Source organism: Bos indicus, chromosome 3 (genome assembly GCF_029378745.1).
Source record: "Bos indicus isolate NIAB-ARS_2022 breed Sahiwal x Tharparkar chromosome 3, NIAB-ARS_B.indTharparkar_mat_pri_1.0, whole genome shotgun sequence".
Taxonomy (NCBI): domain Eukaryota; kingdom Metazoa; phylum Chordata; class Mammalia; order Artiodactyla; family Bovidae; genus Bos; species Bos indicus.
Genome location: NC_091762.1, coordinates 100,357,471 through 100,380,754, shown reverse-complemented (window position 1 = coordinate 100,380,754; position 23,284 = coordinate 100,357,471). Strand labels below are relative to the sequence as shown.

Below are 23,284 nucleotides of genomic sequence, written 5' to 3'. Positions count from 1 at the left end.
AATCTCATGGACTGAGGAGCCTGGTAGGCTACAGTCCATGGGGTCGCAAAGAGTCGGACACGGCTGAGCGACTTCACTTCACTTCTGCATTGCAGGCAGATTCTTTACCGACTGACCTATGAAAGAATGATAAATTAATAAGTACTTACCTCACTGACACTGAAACAAAGATGTATACCATATGGTGCCCTTAATTCTGGTAAATGCCATCAAGTGTTCAAATATAGGCAACCAGAGGAGAAAGAGGACATACATAGTTCAGGTTAAATAGGTTTTCTTAGTTTTTTAATTGATTTATTCAGTTATCTTTGTGATTTCCTTTATTCTGGGTTTCATTTGCTCTTCTTTTTCTAATTTCTTAAGATAAAAACTGAGGTCATTGAACTGAATTTTCTTTTTCTAAAAATATTTATTTATTTGGCTGCGTCCAATCTTAATTCCATCATGCAGGATCTTTCCTTGCAGCTAATGGACTCTCTAATTGTGTCATGGGCTCAGTAGTTGTGGCACATAGGCTTGGTTGCTCCTTGCGTGTGGGATCTTAGTTCTCCGACCAGGGATCGAACCCGCATCCCCTGCATTGCAAGGCAGATTTTTAACCTCTGGACCACCAGGGAAGGCCCTCATTCTTTTCTAGTACAGGTATTTATTTAGTGATATGTTTTTCTTGCTATCAAACTGCTTTAACTGATATATTTTCATTTTTATTTAGTTTAAATACTTTTCTAGTTTCCTTTTGCATTTCTGCTTTGATTTACAAGTTATTCTGAAGTGTGTTGTTTAGTTTCCAAATATTTGGAAATTCTCCAGAGGTCTTTCTATTATTGATTTCTAATTAAATTTCATTATGCTCACAGACCATACTTTGTATGTCTTGAATTCTTTAAAATTTATTGGATCTTCTTGTTTTATGGGCCAGAATATGATCTTAGTAAATGTTCCATGTTTACTTGAAGAGTGTGTTTGGTAATGTTCTTTAAGTGTCAGTTAGGTCAAGTTGGTTGATGTGTGCTCAGGTGCTCAGTCGTACCTGAGTCTTTGCAGCCCCATGGACTGTAGCCCACCAGGCTTCTCTGGTCATGAAATTTTCCAGGCAAGAATACTGGAGTGGGGTGCCATTTCCTCTTCCAGGGGATCTTCCCGACCAAGGGATAGAACCCATGTCTCTTGCAGCTCCTGCGTTGGCAGGCAGATTCTTTACTGCTACCCCTTGCTGATCTATAAATTTCCACTCAAATGATGAAAACTTGGCTCCAACCACCCATTATCCATACATATTTAGTTTTTCAATTCCACTGTACACAGTAGGACAGTCAGAATTGTTTTCCCCATACTCCCATGGAAAGCATCTTTATAGACTGGAGTATATATATCTAGTTCCTTTTGCCTTCAGACTCCATTCATTTTCCATCTTTTTATGACTTGATAACTGATTTCTTTTTAGTGCTGAATAATTTCATTGTCTACGTGTACCACAGTTGTATTCACCCACTTACTAAAGGATACATTGGCTGCTCCAAGTTTTGGCACTTATCAGTAAAGCTGCTCTCAGCTTCTGTGTGCAAGTTTTTATGTGGACAGGAAGTTTTCTACTCAACTGAGTAATTACTTAGGAATACAGTTGCTGGATTATACAATAAGACTGTGTTTAGCATTATAAGAAATTGCCAAACTATCTTCTAAGGTGGCTATACCATTTTGCATTCCTACTAACAATGAATAAGTTCCTGTTATTCCACATCCTTATTAGTATTAGATATTGTCAGTTTTTTAGCCATTCTCATAGATGTGTATGGGTATCCCTTTATGGTTTTAATTTATGATTCCCTATGACAAATGATGTTGAGCAACTTTTCCTGTGCTCGCTTGCCATCTGTGTATCTTCGTTGGTAAGATGTCTGTTCAGACCTTTTTCACCTTATAAAATTGGTTTGTTTCTTATTGTTGAGCTTAAAAGTTCTTTGTTTATTTTGGATACAAGTCTTTTGTATCCAAAATACAACATGTTTTGCAAATATTTTCTTCCAGTCTATGGTTTATCTTTTTTATTCTCTTAGCAGTGTGTTTTGCAGAGCAGCTTTTTATTTTAATGCAGTCCAATTTATTAATTTTATTCATTGATCATGCTTTTGGTTTCATATCTTAAGAATTCATCACCAAAGTCAGGGTCACTTCCTTTTCCCCTATGTATCTTGTAGAAGTTTGATAGTTTTGTGCTTTATATTTAGGCAGATGTTACATTAGGATCATTTATGTGATCCATGTTGAATTAGTTTTTGTGAAAGGTTGTGTCTAGATGATTCTTCTGTGGGTTTTGTTTTGTTTTGTTTTTTTGCATACAGACATCTGATTGTTCTAGCACCATTCATGGAAAAAAACTATCTTTTCTCTGTTGAATTGACTAAGCTCCTTTGTCATAGATCAGTTGAATATAGTTGCATTTCTTTATCTCTGGGTGCTCTGTTCTGTTCCATTATCTATGTGTCTGTTCTTTCACCAATACCACACTAACATTTAAAAAAAAAAAAACAAACACAGATTTCTTTTATTGGATTTTCTGGTCTTTTTTACAGAAAAAAGTTACCTGTATTCCATTATATATTGCAATTATTTTTTAAGTAAATAAATTAAGACTTTTAGTTGGAGTTTCAATATCAAACTCTCAAAAATTAATGGAATGAATATACAGAGAAGTAGAAGGATATAGTAGACCTGAAAAGCACTATTAACCAATTCAACATAATTAAGACTTACACAATTTTCACACAACAGTAGGATACAAATTCTATTCAAGTTCCCATAGACTATGAACTAGGAGACGCTGGAATGTATCCAGAGGCATAAAACAAGGTGCAGACATTTCATAGTCTAAAGGTATTGAAATCATAGAATCTGTTCTCTCATCACTATGGGATAATGTTAGAAGTCAATATCAAAAGATAGTTGAAAACTACCAACGTATTTTCAAGTGCAACGTGACATTTCCCAAGAGAAATCTTTGACTTAGCCATTGAAAGCCTCAATGAAGTTAGAAGACTGAAAAAAACAGAGGATGATTGCAGAGAAGAAAGCATTTCATGAGAGATTAATTCAAAGTGAGAAATTAATATCAAAGATACTCTAAAAAAATCCCATGTATTTGGAAATAAATATCCACTTTTAAATAATGAATGTATCTAAGAAGTCATAACAAGGAAAATAGAAAATATTTGTAATAGAATAATAATCAAAAGAGAATTTACTAGAATTTGTTGCATACAGCTGGAACTGCTCAGTGCAATTAAATATAATGTGGGCTCTTTTTTTTTTTTTTTAGTGACTTTTTTTTTTAATTTTTAAATTTTTAAAAAAATTTATTTATTTTAATTGGAGGCTAGTTACTTTACAGTATTGTATTGGTTTTGCCATATATCAACATGAATCTGCCACGGGTGTACACGTGCTCCCCATCCTGAACCCTGCTTCCACCTCCCTCCCCGTACCATCCCTCTGGGTCATCCCAGTACACCAGCCCCAAGCATCCTGTATCATGCATTGAACCTGGACTGGAGATTTGTTTCATATATGATATTATACATGTTTCAATGACATTCTCCCAAATCATCCCACCCTCTCCCTCTCCCACAGAGTCCAAAAGACTGTTCTATACATCTGTGTCTCTTTTGCTGTCTTGCATACTGAGTTATCATTACCATCTTTCTAAATTCCATATATATGTGTTAGTATACTGTATTGGTGTTTTTCTTTCTGGCTTACTTCATTCTGTATAATAGGCTCCAGTTTCATCCCCCTCATTAGAACTGATTCAAATGTATTCTTTTTAATGGCTGAGTAATACTCCATTATGTATATGTAGCACAGCTTTCTTATCCATTCATCTGGTGATGGACATCTAGGTTGCTTCCATGTCCTGGCTATTATAAACAGTGCTGTGATGAACATTGGGGTGCACGTGTCTCTTTCAATTCTGGTTTCCTTGGTGTATATGCCCAGTAGTGGGATTGCTGGGTCATAAGGCAGTTCTATTTCCAGTTTTTTAAGGAATCTCCACACTGTTCTCCATAGTGGCTGTACTAGTTTGCATTCCCACCAACAGTGTAAGAGGGTTCCCTTTTCTCCATACCCTCTCCAACATTTATTGCTTGTAATCTCTATCTTTTAATTGGTGCCTTGTAGCTGAGTTAGTAAAGAATCTGCCTGCAATGCAGGAGACCTAGGTTTGATTCCTGGGTCGGGAAGATCCCCTGGAGAAGGAAATGGTAACCCACTCCAGTATTCTTGCTTGGAGAATCCCATGGATAGAGGAGCCTGGCAGGCTATAGTCCATGGGGTCATAAGAGTTGGACATGACTTAGTGACTAAACCACCACCACCAACACCAACACCATACTATTTCATTTACTATTGTTGTTGATAATGTTTTGGTTTAAATCTGTCATCTTCCTATTTATTTTCTTATTGTACCATCTGTTTTTTTCTTTATGTGTTCGTTCATTTGGGACTGAGTGTTTTTTAATTTTATTTTACATCCTCTATTGGCTTATGAGCTATAACTCTTTGTTATTTAGTAGTTGGATTAGCATGTATAATATATATTTTTATCACAATATTAAACCACTTCACATGTAGCATAAAGATAATACTATTCCATTTCTACCCTCCCAGCCTTTATACTGTCTTCAACCTTTTTATTTTCATATATGATGTAAATTTCACATTACCTTGTTATTTTTGTTTAAACATAATTTTTTAAAGACATTTAAATAATAAGAAAAAAATCTTAGATATTTTCCCATGTAGTTAACATTTCCAGTGTTCTTCACTCTTTCGTGTAGATCCATATTCCATCTGGTATTATTCTCCTTGTGCCTAAAGGACATTTTGAAACTATTTCTTGTAGTGCAGTCTTCTGTTGAGGATTTTGTTTGGCTTTTTTAATCTGAAAATATCTTTATTTTATCTTTTTTTTTAAGAATATTTTCACTGGTGCAGTGACTTTTGACACTAACTGCCCAGAATTGGGCAGAACTTAGGTTATGGCCACAGTCCTCCACAAAACTGTCATTACTTTAGACATCACTTGCATGATTGGCAGTTCCCAGGCCACTCATAATTCTCACCAACTGGATACAACTTCAGGGCTCCCACTGCCTCCTCAGATTTAATAATTTGCTAGAATGACTTGCAGAAATCATAAAAGAACTATATTTACAAATACAGTTTTATTATAGCAAAAAAGATATATTAAGAACCAGCCAAAAATAGAGACACTTAAGGTGAAGTCTGGGAGGGTCCCCTGTGTGAAGTTTCTGGTGCCTCTCTCCATGAAGTCCAGATGCTTCACTCTCCTGGCATACTCATGTGTAGCAATATGCAGAGTATTACTAACCAGGAACACTCATTAGAGCTTTGGTGTCCATAGTGCTTACTAGAGTTTCATTATGTAAGTAAGCATGATTGACTAATTCATCAGCTATGTGATTGAACTCAGTCTCTTGCACCCCTGGAGGCCAGAGTAATATCAAATGGCTTAAGCTTCAGCTCTCTGTTCTCTTGGTTCCTCATCTTATTTGCATAAACTGTCTGGCCCCACCATAAATAAAGAAGACACTCCTATCACCTGGGAAATTGCAAAGATTTAGAGGCACATTCCTAAGAACTGGGGACAAATGCCACCAGGTTCTTTATTACACAGTAGCTGGGTATAGAATTCCAGGTTGGTAGGATTTGTGTTTTTTCCCATAATTTAAAGATGTTATTTCATTATCCTTTTGCATTATTTTTGGTCAGAAATCTACTATAATCCTTATCTGTATTCCTGTCTAAACATGTCTTTCCTACCCCCCTCAATCTGCCTCCCAACTACTTTTAAGAATTTTCTTTTTATCATGAGTTTTGAGCAATATGATTGTAATGTGCTTTGGTATATATTTCTTCCTCTTTCTCTTAGAGATTCTTAGATAAAATGGGTTTATAGTTTTTTCCATCAAATTTAGAAAACCATCAGCCATTATTTCTTTTTTTTTTTAATTTTATTTTATTTTTAAACTTTACGTAATTGTATTAGTTTTGCCAAATATCAAAATGAATCCACCACAGGTATACATATGTTCCCCATCCTGAACCCTCCTCCCTCCTCCCTCCCCATACCATCCCTCTGGGTCATCCCAGTGCTCTAGCCCCATGCATCCAGTATCGTGCATTGAACCTGGACTGGCATGTCATTTCATACATGATATTTTACATGTTTCAATGCCATTCTCCCAAATCTTCCCACCCTCTCCCTCTCCCACAGAGTCCATAAGACTGTTCTATACATCAGTGTCTCTTTTGCTGTCTCATACACAGGGTTATTGTTACCGTCTTTCTAAATTCCATATATATGCGTTAGTATACTGTAATGGTGTTTTTCCTTCTGGCTTACTTCACTCTGTATAATAGGCTCCAGTTTCATCCACCTAATTAGAACTGATTCAAATGTATTCTTTTTAATGGCTGAGTAATACTCCATTGTGTATATGTACCACAGCTTTCTTATCCATTCATCTGGTGATGGACATCTAGGTTGCTTCCATGTCCTGGCTATTATAAACAGTGCTGCAATGAACAACCATTATTTCTTCAAGTATGTTTTCTGCATCCTCCACTCTCTTATCCTTTAAGGATTATTATTCTGCTTGAAGTTGTCACACACCTCAGTGATGTGCTGGTTTTTATTATTGTTGTTATTTACAACTTTTTTTCCTCTTAGTGTTAGGCATTTCTGACATGTGTGTGTTCTGTGAATCCCTAGCTTTGCTGTGAGCTCCTGGAAGATTCTTCGTGTTCTTTTCAATAACCATCACCACACCCGGTCCTTGGAAGACTGGCCATTGTTTGTAGGATACTCATGTTCAGGGCCTTGAGGCTTTAGATTGGTGGTTTGGGGAACCAACAAAGGGCATCTAGCTTTACATGTCAGGGATCAAACTGAGGGCACTTGTTAATCTCTGAGATGACACTATTTAAAAAGAATTTTATATATATAGTTTTTTAGACCTTGATAATTCTGAGGAGGCCTGATTCTTTTTAAGTCCTACCTAAGGAAACAGCTATTCTAAATCACTTTTCTCACACCCTGGTGACATGTGCTAGCCAGGAGGTAGGATAAATCATAAGAGGTAGCCCTCAACACCCAGGAAACCCAGAGTTGGTACTGAGTTGAGAGCAGATCTACTGCATAAGGTTGTGCACCTCACTGGGGCTCCCTGGCAAGGGGATGAGTAGAAGCTGAAAATGCCTTTTCTTCATTAGTTCTCCTAAAGAGAGTGCCTTTATATAATTGATATAGAGGTACTGCACAGGGTAGGGAGCCGTTGTTTGAGAGACTGATTTGTCTAAGATCAGTACTGTGCTTAGTCATTCAGTTGTGTCTGACTTTTTGCGACCCCATGAACTATAGCCTGCCAGGCTCCTCTGTCCTTGGGGATTCTCCAGGCAAGAATACTGGAATGGGTTGCCATGCCCTCCTCCAGGGGATCTTCCCAATATTGCAGGTCTTCCACATTGCAGGTGGGTTCTTTACTGTCTCAGCCACCCAGAAGATCAGTACAGAAAGACATTGAGTGCTATCCATGCCTGTTGAATGGAGATAATAAACTCATGGGCAGCTTCATGGCACTTTGGAACATCATACCCTTTACAAAAAATAAATTGTCCAAGAAGAAACCAGGGCCTGCTGAATTATTAGGTCCCTGGGTAGCTGCTGTTTCTCATAGCTAGTGTGGCTTCATAGATGTGAGCACAGAAGTGGGGTGGTGGGGAGGGACTGGCTGAGTGATCAGCACATCATGGAGTGTGGTGCTTATTTCAACATGGTTTTTTGGGTAGAGACATGTTGACAGCTTCTCCTAAATAGCAGCCCCCAGCTGGCAATTGGACCACAGAAGTATGGCAGGCTTAGATTTGGCAATCATGGTCCTTAGCACTAAGGTAAGTACAGTTGTTGTTGTTTTTTTTCAATTTATTTTAATTGGAGGCTAATTACTTTACAATATTGTGGTGGTTTTTGCCATACATTCACATGAATCAGCCATGGGTGTACATATGTTCCCCATCCCTCCCCATCCCATCCCTCAGGGTCATCCCAGTGCACCAGCCCTGAGCGCCCTGTCTCATGCATCAGACCTGGACTGGTGATCTGTTTCACATATGATAATATACATGTTTCAATGCTATTCTCTTCAATCATCCCACCCTTGCCTTCTCCCACAGAGTCCAAAAGTCTGTTCTTTGCATCTGTGTCTATTTCACTGTCTCGCATATAAGGTCATTGTTACCGTCTTTCTAAATTCCATATATATGCGTTAATATACTGTATTGGTGTTTTTTCTTTCTGACTTACTTCTCTCTGTATAATAGGCTCCAGTTTCATCCACCTCATTAGAACTGATTTAAATGCATCCTTTTTAATGGCTGAGTAGTATTCCATTGTGTATATATACCACAGTTTTCTTATCCATTTGTCTGCTGATGGACATCTAGGTTGCTTCCATGTCCTGGCTATTGTAAACAGAAGCACACAGTTTTGTTCAAAACTTCTGAGCTATAAGTTTACAAGTTGTAGGGGACATGTGAAAACTAACAAAGAGGTGGAGATAATTCCTACCCTGTGAAAGGGTTGGGCATGCTTTGCAGACTTGGGGACCTTGTAAATGGACTGTTTAAGGAGCACCACTCTCCTAAGTCCCCACCTGAGAACTTCATTTTCCCCTAGGCACACATATTTCTGGGTTAGCTCCTTGGATGCAGTGTGCAGAATATATGTGCAAGAGCCTTTCAGACCAGCAGTCCCATTGCCCTTTGAGAAGTGTTTGAGTGTTTGGCTGTGTGCTCTGCCCCGAATGAGTTCAAGCCTTTGCAAAGTTGGGTTAACTTGACTAGGCAGATTGGAACCTGAGATGTTCCAAGGAGGACAGGAAATTGTCAAGTTGCTGCTAGATCTAGAACAGATGTCTGAGAAGCATAGATGGGTTATAGGCAACTTGGGAACAAGGGAAAACCCTCTGGGCTGCCAAACTTTTGCAAAGAGAGAATCATTAAACTAATGGTGGGCCTGGAAAAATAATCATATGTGCTCATTGCTGGTGCTAGGGGATGATTTCTTTTCTAAAGGTTGTCATCTCAGCCTTCCCCAGAAGCAAATCTCACAGAGGATTTCTTTTACTTTCCCTGTTTACAGGTAACAGTCCTTTGGATAGTCCCCGGAATTTCTCTCCAAATGCACCTGCTCACTTTTCCTTTGTTCCTGCCCGTAGGTAAGTTTGTAGACTCTTCTGTGACTAGTGACTAACATGTGTGGTATTTGCATGAATGCCAGTTAAATGTCAGCTTCCTCCTTTGAGACATTGCCCTTCTAAGTGTGTTACCTTCGGTCTGCCAGCCATCAAAATTCTTTTCCTGCTTTCCTCGCCCAGGTCATAATTATCTTGTTCAACCTTTGTTTTCCAAACACCATAGGTGTTTGCATTTGAGTGTTCGAATGGGCAAGCAGATACTAGAAGTGAATTTATTTTACAATCTTAAACAGAAATCCCTGGTTTCCTGAGGGTATGTTCTGAAACATTATACTCTCAATTGAGAGCTGTGCTAATGAGAAGATGGGCTCTCCTCCCAGGAGGACCCAAAGTTACACTTCTCCTCCTCTAACTCAGCTAGTTCAGGGAGCTGGAAGGGGCCATTTATGCCTCTCTCCTTGAGGATAAAGAGACTACCAGGTCTTCACTTATACTCCCATGAATTTGGTGTGATTTGGTGTGATTAACAGCCATGCTTGTATTCCTCACATTTCACTCATTTCCGGAAGTGACATGAACTTGTCTCCAGCACGTGGGAGCAGGCTTGACAGTTCAGCCCACTGCCAGGCTATCTGCCAGTACTTCTCTGGCCTCTGGAGAAGTACTGAGCTGACTGACATGAGTCCATCCATGTGTCAAGTCTTCTTATACAAATTATTTACTTTTCAGAACATCTCTACAATTCTTGCTTGGCAGAGTTCATGTTCTTTGATTTTATTTTTAAAGCTATTCTTGATTAGAGCCAGTCTTTGTCATTAAGACCTCCAGAAAAGGAATGTTTTCAGTATAGGAATATGCTGGATGGATGCATCTGCCTTTCCAGCCCGGCCGAAAGTCTCATTTGTCCCAGACTTGCTGCCTCGACTGTGTGTGAACTCTCACCTCAGAGCTGGGACAGCAGGACCTAGGACTGTCCTCTATACTGAGTCATTTCCCGTTCATTCAGTAAATATTTACTGAGCACCCAATAAGCCCAGGCACAGGCTGGGTACTTAGTGGGAACCAGACAGACAGAGCCCTTATTTTCTAGAAACTTAGTGGAGTTAGTAGAGTCTGTGCACTTGTTCCCTTTGAAGGAATGCTGTTCCCTCAGGTCTTTGCTTAGTTAACATCAGCTCTCCAGAGAGGCCTTCCCTCACCATACAGTATAAAGAAGTCCCTCATCATTCTCCAGCAGAGCATCCAGTTTGATGTTCAAACTAGTACTTTTCAGTGCCTGATACAGTCACCCCTGGGTATCCAGAGGGAACTGGTCCCAGGACCCCCGTGGATACCAAAATCCACAGATGTTTAAGGCTCATAGTATTTGCATATAACCTTTGTACATCCTCTTCTGTACTTTAAATCATCTCTGGATTACTTTTAATACCCAATACAATGTAAATGCTATGTAAATAGTTTTAAATACAGTGTGAATAGTTGCTGGCATCCAGAAAATTCAGGTTTGGCTCTGTGGAACTTACTGGATTATTTTTTCCCTGAATATTTTTGATTCACTGTTGGTTGAATCTGCAGATGCAGAACTATGGATAAGGGGGGCTGCCTGTATTTTCTTATTTGCTTTCCATTTCCTCTTAACCAGAATCAAAGCACCTTTAATAGAGATGCCTTAACATGTTGCAAATATGTCTGCTGGTATATAATAAGCACTCAGTCGGTGCTTACTGATTGAATGAGTGGTGGGGAAGAATAATGAACAAGCAAATGAACAAGTATATAGTTTTAACCTGTGATAAGCACCGTAAAGGGAAAGAATATGATGCTGCCTAAAAGAGTAGGAAGGGAATGAGGCTGGAGAGTCTATACTGGGTGGTCATAAGGCCTCTAAGAAGAACTGACCTTTAAGCCAGCCTGAAGGATAAGAAGGAGCCTGCCATGTTGAAAGTGAGAACACAGGTGTGTAGACCAATCCAGGCAGAGGGAATAGCTTGTTCCACTGGTGCCCTGTGCCTGCATGGGCTTTCGGAATAGATCAGCTGGGAACTCTGAGGCTTGGTATTACCACTGAGATCCACACAGGTCTGTGCTAGGTGGCCTAAAGTTTGAGTCAAAGACAGAAACCTAGGCTGTCCCCTTACCAGACAGAGGTGGGAAGCGGTTAGGTATTGATAGGGGAGGGGAAGAAGATGTCAATCCTGCCAAACAGAGTCCTCAGAAATTGTGTTTCCTGTCACTGAAGTCCAGCTTGGGTTTTATAGCATTGCATTAGTTTGGAATTTCACACAAAAGGCAGATGTAATGAAACTCTAGGGGTATACCTGTTAGTCATACAATTCCACTTCTAACTTTTGCACATTCCTAAACAAAAGGTTTGCTTCTGCCAAGCTAGACCAAATGCCAGGGGTCAGACAGATCAGTCCCTCTGGTTCCCTTTGGTTCTCACTTTAATGTATGTCTTTCCACCACAGCCATGGCCACAGAGCAGACAGGTAATAGCGGACTTGACGGGGAGGGGCTGGGAAACTGCTGTGCATGGCCAGACAGTGTGGTTTGTGGTCTTGTGCTTGGTGAGAACTGGGTGTGATGAGTCTTCTCTGACTGTGGGTTTGGACATTTGGCCTTTCATTTCTAGCAAAGAGGCCCTAAGGGAGCGCCCTCTGCCTGCTGGAACCAAGGCTCCATGCTCATACGCTTAGAGGCAGGATTTGATAAATAGTTCCAAGCTTCTGAGCAAAGAGACAAGTCACCCTCATTCCCACAGCTTTCCTTGGTCACCCAGTGGATGACCCAGCAGAGGACACAGAGGCCTCCTTATAGTGGCATTTCTGACTCTGGTGGTCCCTGCTCCTCAGTTTATAGGAAAATTGCTGCCATGCAATTGGTTTTCATTTCCTTGTGAAGGAGGAAAAGTCATCTGTGGAGAAGTGTATCTGACAAGGGTTTGGGAAATGCCTCCCTGAGCTAGACTAGTTCGATTTTCACTGAGCTCTGTTTTCTGGGAATTGACTTGCTTTCTTGTGTAGAGCTCTCAGGGCCAAGCAGAGAGGTCAGAGAGAACATCATGTTTGAGCAGGCTCCTGGACATTTTGTGTCTCAGAGACTAGGTTCCAGCAGGACTGGCTGCCTGGGTGGCATGAATTTTGAGTTGTGTGCATGTGGCATGGAACCCCCGGCTGTCCCCTAACAGAACCTAGTAGAAAAAGCTGCTCCGTGTTGCTGGGGGTGGCGGGGAGTGCTTCCAAAAGAAAAGCCCTGGCAAGATTGATTGCTTTTTTGCTTCTTCCTCTCATGCCTCACCCCACCCACTGTTAACTGTGAAGCCTGGAACAAAACAATCCACCCTGATCTCTGGGTCTTAATGTTTTCTCTGAAGATTGAGAGTATTGAACTTAACTTCTAAAGGTCCTCCATTGCTAATGTTCAAAGAAGTTTTCCTCTAACTTCAACCAGAGCAGGCTATACCCCAAGCCCCACAAGAAAGAACGTTTGTTACAATACATCCTGTAATCCAGGAAAGAATCACTTGTCCATGTTATAAAAGCTTCAAGCCAAATATTTGCTTGATCTTTCTTCTCTACAGCAAAGCAGGTAACTGTGGTTCTCTGTAATGAGAGCTTCAGGCATATCCTCTAAAGAGCAGCTGGAAGCCTGCCCCAGAGTCTCATATACAGCCAAGACTATACCACCTCACTCCTCATTCATCAGGTTGCTGTCACTCTTTGGCAAACATTCTCAAAGATTGGATTTATCAGTCCTGATGGGTCCTGGGTAGCCTTTGACTATTTGCCATCTATTGATTCATACTCAGACCCAAGTGGTAGTTTCATTTCTTCCTGGTTATCAACCCAGTGGCCTGGGGCACCCCAAAGAGCCCTTCATGTGGAGCCTTTAGGAAAGGAACTAGCATTTCAGTGGCAGTTCTGTCCTTGTGATGTACCCTTTAGCTGGGATCCTCTGTCATCGCTAGAAGTGAGTAAGTTGAGAGTGTAAAGATGTTTATTCCAAAACCATAGTATTGCATAACAGATGTTCTTATTTAAAGTTATGGACTCCTTTATAGTCAGAGATGTCTGTCTTTCAGTGGGAAATACAGAACAATAGGCCCCATGTACGAGAGAGATATGAAAGCATGTGCTGGACCGAGCAGTACAGTCTTGAGACAAGAAAGAGCCCACCAGTGAATTAGCTGCCCCAAAAAAACTGATCAAAAGACAGGCAGGTCCTGGGCTCAGGGTGGGGTCTGGTAGAAACTGCCTAACGTTCGTTTCTTACATAGGACTGATGGACGGCGCTGGTCTTTGGCCTCATTGCCTTCTTCAGGCTATGGAACCAACACCCCTAGTTCTACCGTGTCAGTAAGTGGCCAAATCTGTGGCTGTACTTCCTTCGCCCTACAGTGTTGTGAAATGGTTCTCAACTTTTTCTCCAGAGCCCAGCTCAGAGAGGTTGTTTGGGGTGAGGCTGAGTGGGGCAGAGGTCTGGTGGCCCTTAACAGCCATAGTCAGATCCATTACATGCCTTTGGAAAGAATTAACCAGCTTGTCTCTGAGCATCAGTTATTCCTAGTGGAGTCCGAGGGGGACTTGAGAATGGACTTTTTCTTTGCCCATGAGGCTGGGCACAGGGACTCCTAAGCACAGTTCCCTTGCTCCCCTATTTTATTTCCAGAACTACAGTCAAGAGCAGGTAACCCCTCCCATGTCCCAAAGGACATGTATCCTCCAACTTTTTCACTTTTCCTTTCAAAAACTTCTAAAACTTCTTAGAGAAGATTTTAGCCTAAAACACAACAGATGTCCTATTGCCGCTGTGCACAAGTGATGCTAAAATGAGACTTCCTCACTGAGCAACTTTTAATTGAAGGCAGGATGACGCATTGGCAAACACTTTCTGTAAAGGGCCATATTTCAGGCTTTGCAAGCCACAGACTGGATGACCCATTTCCCTTGTATTCCACCATTCTTTAGGTCTTCTCAGATCAATTTGTCTATATTCATAAATCCAAAGCAGGAAAAGGAGTTACTCTTTTTTTTTTTTTTTTTGCTGCACCTCACAGCCTGTGGGATCTTAGTTCCCTGACCAGGGATCCAACCCATGCCTTCTGCAGTGGAAGTGCAGAGTCTTAACCATTGGACCTGCAGGAGAGTCCTAAATATTACTCTTAAGTTAATCCAAGGATCTCACTGGTCCTTCTGCAGCTGTTAGTTTCAGATCTTTCCCTAGTAAATATCCCTTCCCATAATCCTTTACTCAACCATGATTTTTTTAGATCCAAGGTAAGTGTCATGTATTTATTATGTATATATATTCCTGTTCAAAAAATTTTAATTGACCCAACCCATTGCTTCAGCTTATTTTATTGAAATACCTTAAAATACCAACTTTGCTTCATGTTAGTTGCAGTTGAGTGAGGATAATTTTTTATAGTTTCTGTCCAAACCATTTATAAAAAACGTGACCAAGACAGAGCCCTGTGAAAACCTCCCACCAGCTGTTTACAACTTCATTTATTATAGCATTCCATGAGAGAAGTGTGTACTGTTAGTCAAAAGAATTCTGGTTTCTCACTTGGTATTAAGGCTTACATGTGGCCTCAGAGTTCTCTCAGTGTGGTGCTGCAGCTTTGAGTGTAAATGGATTTAGACATTTAACTTCAGATTCTTCATCAGTTGGTGAGCAGAACTGAGCCAAGAGTGTTAGATTGGCTGCTGTTGTAGCTGGTCTGATCAGGTAAGGGGGGATTCACGACCAGGGCTGCCACAGCAATGGCTGCACTGTGGGCTGCCTCTGATAGCACAGCTCACTCCCTCTCATTGTCTCCTGTGACTCCAGTGGGCTTAGCTTTAATCTCAGTCATCAGACCATGTTTAGAACTCTTACCTATTTTCAGGTCAAGTCTAATATTTGAGTTGCAGATCTGAAAATAATTTTCTTCCCTGCTGAATTTTCTTGCCTATTGGTATCCCTAGAGCCTGGGTGAAGTGGTCACAGCCTCAGCAAAGCCAGTTGCCCTCTGGTTAACAACCTGAAGGAAGCATTGCCGAGCACCCCTAGGGCTCTCCAAGGTGTTGTAGGAAGGAGAACTTACAGGATGTCGTTTGTAGGTCGAGCATTCCTAGGACATTGCCAAAGAAGCCAGGAAGCATGGCTTATTAATTACTTGCCATTCCAACTAGCCAAAAGCCTCATGAAAGTAAGGGGTCCTTGCAGAAGAATCTGCTTTTTGCCACCTAAAGAGGGCCCCTAGGAAGTCGGGGAACTCTCACACCCATGAATGTCTGGGTCTGACCCCCTGCAAAACTCAGGAAAGAGGAGAGTATCTCGGCTTCCTCAGGACTGAGAGCCCTGAGGGGTAGAGATGGACAGGATCGTGCCCTGTGGAGAGGAAGCCTGCCGCTGTGGGCTGACTTCAGGTTTACACTGACTGGGGGCCCCTCACCATTCTCAGCCCACCTCCGCTCCTGGCCTGCCTCACACTTCTCTCTAATGCTTTTTTTTTTTTTTAATGTCCCCTCTAGTCGTCGTGCTCCTCTCAGGAGAAGCTGCACCAGTTGCCTTTCCAGCCCACGGCCGATGAGCTGCACTTCTTGACGAAGCATTTCAGCACAGACAGTGTGCCTGATGAGGAGGGGCGGCAGTCCCCCGCCCTGCGGCCCCGCTCCCGCAGCCTCAGGTGAGGGGCCCTCTCCCACCTGGAGCTCAGCTTGTCCTCAGAGCCTAGGAGTTGGCACATTTGCTCCATAAAGGGCAAGACAGTAAATAGTTCACAGTTTGTAGGCCATACCACCTCTGGCAGCTACTTACTCTGCTGTTGTGTGGACTCATCCACAGACATTATGTGAACTTTATTTATAAAAGCAGGCAGCTGGCCAGATTTGGTCTGCGGGCCATAATTTGCCAACCCCTGGCCTAGCACATGGGCACAGCTCAAATGAGTCAAGCCCAGGGAGGCTCAAGCCCTTTGGCTTCGGGTACAGTTCAGCTCACCCCACCACCCGCTGCCACCGAGAGGTGCCTAACGATGCTCTCAGGGGGTCCCTCTTCTTCCCTTTAAAAGTAGTTGGCAGTAAAAATGTACTGTGGACTCTTTTCAGTTATGGGAGAATAATGGTATCATCCCTCCTGATGGTTACCTGGCTAAGAACCCAGTGGCCCAGAATATATAACTCGGCCAACTGAAAACGTTGCTTCTGAGGACACTTGTGGCTGACTCAGGGAGAAGCCCATCGCAAAAGAAGAACTAAATGGCCATCTCAATCAGTCTCATCTCCCTGAATCACTAGGGCTCATCAAACCAAGCAGTCCTTAACCCCTGATTTCTCTGTGTATTCCATGGATTCAGTCAGCTCTTCTCTTTGGCATTAGGTGGTAAATCTGTGCCAAAATTCCAAGTTCAAGAAGAAGGTGGAAACTGCAATGAGCAGGGCTTTCAGAGATGGAGCTCAGCTTTCCAGGGCCCCTGAGAAATACTAAAGTGGCCAACATGTTGAGGGTGGGGGCCAAGGAGTAATGCCTCCCAGGAAGAGTCCCCTCGGGTAATGCTGGCACTGCAAGTGTCAGGGAGGGAGCTGAGCCAGACCACAAAGACTGGTTCAAGTTTAGGTTGATGACAGTAATGACTGGGACTGCAGTGCACAGGGTCAGACATTCAGACGAGGGAGCATGGAGCCCAGTCCACAGGGGAACGCCCGAGTCTTGGTGCTCTTCACAGTCCACACAGAAACAGGGGCACCTGTTAGAACATCTGAGAGTGAGAGGACGGCAGTACCTCTGGGAATCCCTGAGGATTACTCTTAAAATGCTTGGTAATGTGCATTAGTGCAGCAGACGGACCAGGGCCACTGCAGGGAGGAAAGGCAGGAAAGAGCAGCTCTGGACTCAACTGGGATCACAGGTCGGGGGCATCAAACTGGGCAGGACCCAAGTAGCCATTCAGTTGTGTGGCTCAGACTTTGAAATCCTTTACGAGGATATAACCACATGTGGGCCAAAGTGGAAGATTTAGATGGCCCAGGTCCTCAACAGCCTGGCGGGACTGGCCTCATTCATCCCCGAGGTAGAGCTAGGTCAGCCCCACTGGCTGCAGCTTGTTTGGAAAAGATACAGGTATAGACTGTCTTCCTCTAGTTGTTTTGATGGTTGGTGGTTTGATTGAATTTGATTCCTGGAACATGCTGGGGGTGTGCCCAACCCCACTGGCCAAAGCAAGGAGGACGCAGACAGTCCTGTTATGGGGGTGGGGATCCTAGAAGAACCTCTTGTGGCTTCAAGAGTGGTCTCCTGCTGTCTAGGCCTTTTCAGGCCCTGGCAGAGGTCTTTGTGAAGGCCAGGCCTCTTACAGGAAGGTAGTCTAGCTCCAAGTGACACCATTTTGAGCTGAAGAAAGTGTACTGGCAGCTCCAGGAATAAGGAGGCTCTGGAACTCAGCACTTCTGAAGGTGGGAGTGTATGGCTGCTGCAGACAGTGGGCAGGCACGGGCTCTGGGGATGGGCATCTTTCTCCTCACTGGTTCCCTGGCACTAATGTAACACACTTGTTTCTTTCTTAATTAGTCCTGGACGGTCACCAGTTTCCTTTGACAGTGAAATAATAATGATGAATCATGTATACAAGGAAAGATTCCCCAAGGTAAGGATCCAGATTAAAGGAAACGGTAATATCCCTGAGGATGTCGCTTCCAGCCAGCCCCACTGCAAAGACCAGAGGTGGGAGGTAGCACCCTGTCTCTGGAGGCAGCCAGAATAGGAGGGCACAACATGGGGCCTGCCAGACTGCCAGAGAAGAGGAGGGACAGAGGACCTGGAAATCTGGGAACTGTGCTTGCAAGCCTCTGTTTCCCCACTCCCCACAGAAAAGGGGTGTCTAAAGGGAAATGTCAAAGCCGTATCCTACCATATGTTAATGGGGAAGGAAAGAGCAGAGATCTTGGTTCTAACCTGCCCATGAGGATCCATGAGTTGGGATCCCCAAGAAGGAGATTTGCCCTCTGAGAGCACCTTCATTTAAGGCAGATTTCTAAATTTCCCCTGCCAGGAAATTGGCCAGAGGGAGCAGTAGGGTGGGAGACAGAGCTCAGAGTTGCTATTCACAATTGGACTTGTGTTTTCAAGTGGGGAAATGCCAAGGAGGGAGGCGGGTTACTGTCCTGAGATAGTTGGGAAGTGGTCTTCAGAGCTGCAGTTTGATGGTGAACCTCCTCGTATGTGGAAAGAGAACCTTGTTTTGCATTTGCCTTTCCTTTTGAAGACCACATGCCTAAACCCTGTGATGTGGCTGTCTAATGATAGGCCTTGCCCCTGCAGAACAAACCAGCTCTGGAGGGAGGGAACCAGGGCCAGGTGGACCCCTCTTCATGACAGCAGCAAGCATGAGGTCTTCAGGCCTCTTTGTTCATCCTCCATCCAGACCCCCGGCTCTGCCTGTTCTTCTGTATCAGGGTTAGCAATGTGTGGTTTCCTGCTCCTCCAGCATGTCCTTTCTCTAGCCTTGGGGAGTCTCCGGGCACACGGGGCAGGCTGAGGGAAAGCTGTGCCGTCCTCTTGCTTTCCTTCTTCACGGGGAAGCGGAGCTTGAGGAAGAGTAGGTTCTGGAAGCAGGCCGACTGGGCTCAAGTCTGCTTCTACTGTGTGTTAGTCTCATGACCCTGGGCAGATGATTGACTTCTCTGAACTTCATTTGCCTCATCTGTAATTTGGGATAAGAAGAGAATCTCATAGGGAGCTTGTGAAGATGAATGAACATTAAACTTTTCTAACTGTGCCCAGGACACAGCAAGCACTCACAAGTGTTAGCTGTTATTTCTCTGCTGCTCTGTGGTCTGCACTTTCTAGCCTTTGAGTGGGCACTGGAGAACGAGAGCAAAACAGAGAGGCAGAGTGACAGTGTGGAAATCATTCTGTTGTGCTTGGTTCTTTATTTAAAAAAATTAGGGGTATGCATAGTGTTTGGGTCTAGAGGAGCTATCCCACGTGGAAGGTCAGGAAGGGTGGTGGTGAGGAGATACCCCTCGTCCAAGGTAAGGAGCAATGGCTGCGCTTTGCTGGAGCAGCCATGAAGAGATACCCCAAGCCCAAGGTAAGAGAAACCCAAGTAAGACAGTAGGTGTTGCAAGAGGGCATCCGAGGGCAAACACACTGAAACCATACTCACAGAAAACTAGTCAATCTAATCACACTAAGACCACAGCCTTGTCTAACTCAATGAAACTAAGCCATGCCCATGGGGCAACCCAAGACAGGAGGGTCATGGTGGAGAGGTCTGACAGAATGTGGTCCACTGGAGAAGGGAATGGCAAACCACTTCAGTATTCTTGCCTTGAGAACCCCATGAACAGTATGAAAAGGCAAAATGATAGAATACTGAAAGAGAAACTCCCCAGGTCAATAGGTGCCCAATATGTTACTGGAGATCAGTGGAATCCAGAAAGAATGAAGGGATGGAGCCAAAGCAAAAACAATACCCGGCTGTGGATGTGACTGGTGATAGAAGCAAGGTCCAATGCTGTAAAGAGCAATATTGTATAGGAACCTGGAATGTCAGGTCCATGAATCAAGGCAAATTGGAAGTGGTCAAACAAGAGATGGCAAGAGTGAATCTCGACATTCTAGGAATCAGCGAACTGAAATGGACTGGAATGGGTGAGTTTAACTCAGATGACCATTATATCTACTACTGTGGGCAGGAATCCCTCAGAAGAAATGGAGTGGCCATCATGGTCAACAAAAGAGTCCAAAATGCAGTACTTGGATGCAATCTCAAAAATGACAGAATGACCTCTGTTCATTTCCAAGGCAAACCACTCAATATCACAGTAATCCAAGTCTATGCCCCAACCAGTAATGCTGAAGAAGCTGACGTTGAACGGTTCTGTGAAGACCTACAAGACCTTTTAGAACTAACACCCAAAAAAGATGTCCTTTTCATTATAGGGGACTGGAATGCAAAAGTAGGAAGTCAAGAAACACCTGGAGTAACAGGCAAATTTGGCTTGGAATACAGAATGAAGCAGGGCAAAGACTGATAGAGTTTTGCCAAGAAAATGCACTGGTCATAACAAACACCCTCTTCCAACAACACAAGAGAAGACTCTGTACATGGACATCACCAGATGGTCAACACTGAAATCAGATTGATTATATTCTTTGCAGCCAAAGATGGAGAAGCTCGATACAGTCAGCAAAAACAAGACCAGGAGCTGACTGTGGCTCAGACCATGAACTCCTTATTGCCAAATTCAGACTGAAATTGAAGAAAGTGGGGAAAACCACTAGACCATTCAGGTATGACCTAAATCAAATCCCTTATGATTATACAGTGGAAGTGAGAAATAGATTTAAGGGCCTAGATCTGAGAGATAGAGTGCCTGATGAACTATGGAATGAGGTTCATGACATTGTACAGGAGGCAGGGATCAAGACCATCCCCATAGAAAAGAAATGCAAAAAAGCAAAATGGCTGTCTGGGGAGGCCTTACAAATAGCTGTGAAAAGAAGAGAAGTGAAAAGCAAAGGAGAAAAGGAAAGATATAAACATCTGAATGCAGAGTTCCAAAGAATAGCAAGAAGAGATAAGAAAGCTTTCTTCAGCGATCAATGCAAAGAAATAGAGGAAAACAACAGAATGGAAAAGACTAGGGATCTCTTCAAAAAAATCAGAGATACCAAAGGAACATTTCATGCAAAGATGAGCTCGATAAAGGACGGAAATGGTATGGACCTAACAGAAGCAGAAGATATTAAGAAGAGGTGGCAAGAATACACAGAAGAACTGTACAAAAAAGATCTTCATGACCCAGATAATCACGATGGTGTGATCACTGACCTAGAGCCAGACATCCTGGAATGTGAAGTCAAGTGGGCCTCAGAAAGCATCACTACAAACAAAGCTAGTGGAGGTGATGGAATTCCAGTTGAGCTATTTCAAATCCTGAAAGATGATGCTGTGAAAGTGCTGCACTCAATATGCCAGCAAATCTGGAAAACTCAGCAGTGGCCACAGGACTGGAAAAGGTCAGTTTTCATTCCCATCCCAAAGAAAGGCAATGCCAAAGAATGCTCAAACTACCGCACAATTGCACTCATCTCACATGCTAGTAAAGTAATGCTCAAAATTCTCCAAGCCAGGCTTCAGCAATATGTGAACCGTGAACTTCCTGATGTTCAAGCTGGTTTTAGAAAAGGCAGAGGAACCAGAGATCAAATTGCCAACATCCACTGGGTCATGGAAAAAGCAAGAGAGTTCCAGAAAAACATCTATTTCTGCTTTATTGACTATGCCAAAGCCTTTGACTGTGTGGATCACAATAAACTGTGGAAAATTCTGAAAGAGATGGGAATACCAAACCACCTGATCTGCCTCTTGAGAAATTTTTAGTATGCAGGTCAGGAAGCAACAGTTAGAACTGGACATGGAACAACAGACTGGTTCCAAATTGGGAAAGGAGTACATCAAGGCTGTATATTGCCACCCTGCTTATTTAACTTATATGCAGAGTACATCATGAGAAATGTTGGGCTGGATGAAGCACAAGCTGGAATCAAGACTGCCAGGAGAAATATCAATAACCTCAGATATGCAGATGACACCACCCTTATGGCAGAAAGTGAAGAGGAACTAAAAAGCCTCTTGATGAAAGTGAAAGTGGAGAGTGAAAAAGTTGGCTTAAAGCTCAACATTCAGAAAATGAAGATCATGGCATCCGGTCCCACCACTTCATGGGAAATAGATGGGGAAACAGTGGAAACAGTGTCAGACGTTATTTTTCTGGGCTCCAAAATCACTACAGATAGTGACTGCAGTCATGAAATTAAAAGACGCTTACTCCTTGGAAGGAAAGTTATGACCAACCTAGATAGCATATTCAAAAGTAGAGACATTACTTTGCCAACAAAGTTTCGTCTAGTCAAGGCTATGGTTTTTCCTGTGGTCATGTATGGATGTGACAGTTGGACTGTGATGAAAGCTGAGCACCGAAGAATTGATGCTTTTTGAGAAGACTCTTGAGAGTCCCTTGGACTGCAAGGAGATCCAAGCAGTCCATTCTGAAGGAGATCAGCCCTGGGATTTCTTTGGAAGGAATGATACTAAAGCTGAAACTCCAGTACTTTGGCCACCTCATGTGAAGAGTTGACTCATTGGAAAAGACCCTGGTGCTGGGAGGGATTGGGGGCAGGAGGAGAAGGGGATGACAGAGGATGAGATGGCTGGATGGCATCACTGACTCGATGGATGTGAGTCTCAGTGAACTCCGGGAGTTGGTGATGGACAGGGAGGCCTGGCGTGCTGCGATTCATGGGGTTGCAAAGAGTCGGACACGACTGAGCGACTGATCTGATAGTGTTTGGAAATGCATCCCATGTTTCCTCCTCCTTATGTATTAGGTGTTGTGTTATTCTAGCACTCCATGTTTGTATGTCCCCAAGTCATTCATGCAGGATGAAGGATGATAGAGAAAATATGTTGATTCCTCCTCTCCCCTCCCACCACCATATATATATGTGTGTCTATATATGCATAAACCAAAAATGTGTGTATACATACACGCACATACACAAATATCCACCTAAACACACTGAAAATCAGAAATTGCCACCTGGTGGGCAAAGAAAAGAAAGCCAAGGCCCAGATAGGCAGGAACTTGTTAGCTCATGTGTGTTCTTTTGACATTAATGTGCAGTTAGATCCCCAAGAGGCTTCTGAGCCAAACCCCAAGCTGCTCTGCTGGGGATCCGGGTCCATGAGCCGGTAGGTTCACAACTTGAGTAAATACTCTCTGAACATCTGCTTAGCTCACTTGGGTCTTAAGGTGAAGTAAGAGCATCCTGAGATAATCAGACTCCCTCTGGCTTGAAGAAGTTCCCAGTTTGGAGACAGATTTAGAAACCAGCAGTGTCCACACACCAAGTTTGTATAGTTGAGGGGTCCAGTGGAAGCACGGAGGAAAAGAAGCCCTAGTTCGCCTGGAGGAATCAAAGACTTCCCAGAGGAGAATGATGCTTGAACTGAGATT

The 23,284-nt window shown here is 42.9% G+C and overlaps 1 protein-coding gene across 8 annotated transcripts in view; it reads left to right on the top strand.

The window, feature by feature from the left end:
- The window catches only part of MAST2 (microtubule associated serine/threonine kinase 2), a 206,790-nt gene that overhangs the window by 163,621 nt on the left and 19,885 nt on the right, over positions 1-23,284 (top strand). For 6 of the 8 annotated variants that reach the window (XM_070786614.1, XM_070786613.1, XM_070786619.1 and 3 more), the window contains 5 exons: positions 9,221-9,296; positions 11,744-11,764; positions 13,552-13,630; positions 15,794-15,948; positions 17,829-17,904. In XM_070786614.1, coding sequence (XP_070642715.1) covers positions 9,221-9,296; positions 11,744-11,764; positions 13,552-13,630; positions 15,794-15,948; positions 17,829-17,904 — 407 coding nt within the window. The remainder of the gene's footprint in view (positions 1-9,220; positions 9,297-11,743; positions 11,765-13,551; positions 13,631-15,793; positions 15,949-17,828; positions 17,905-23,284) is intronic. The other 2 variants (XM_070786616.1, XM_070786615.1) reach the window with 1 other exon arrangement.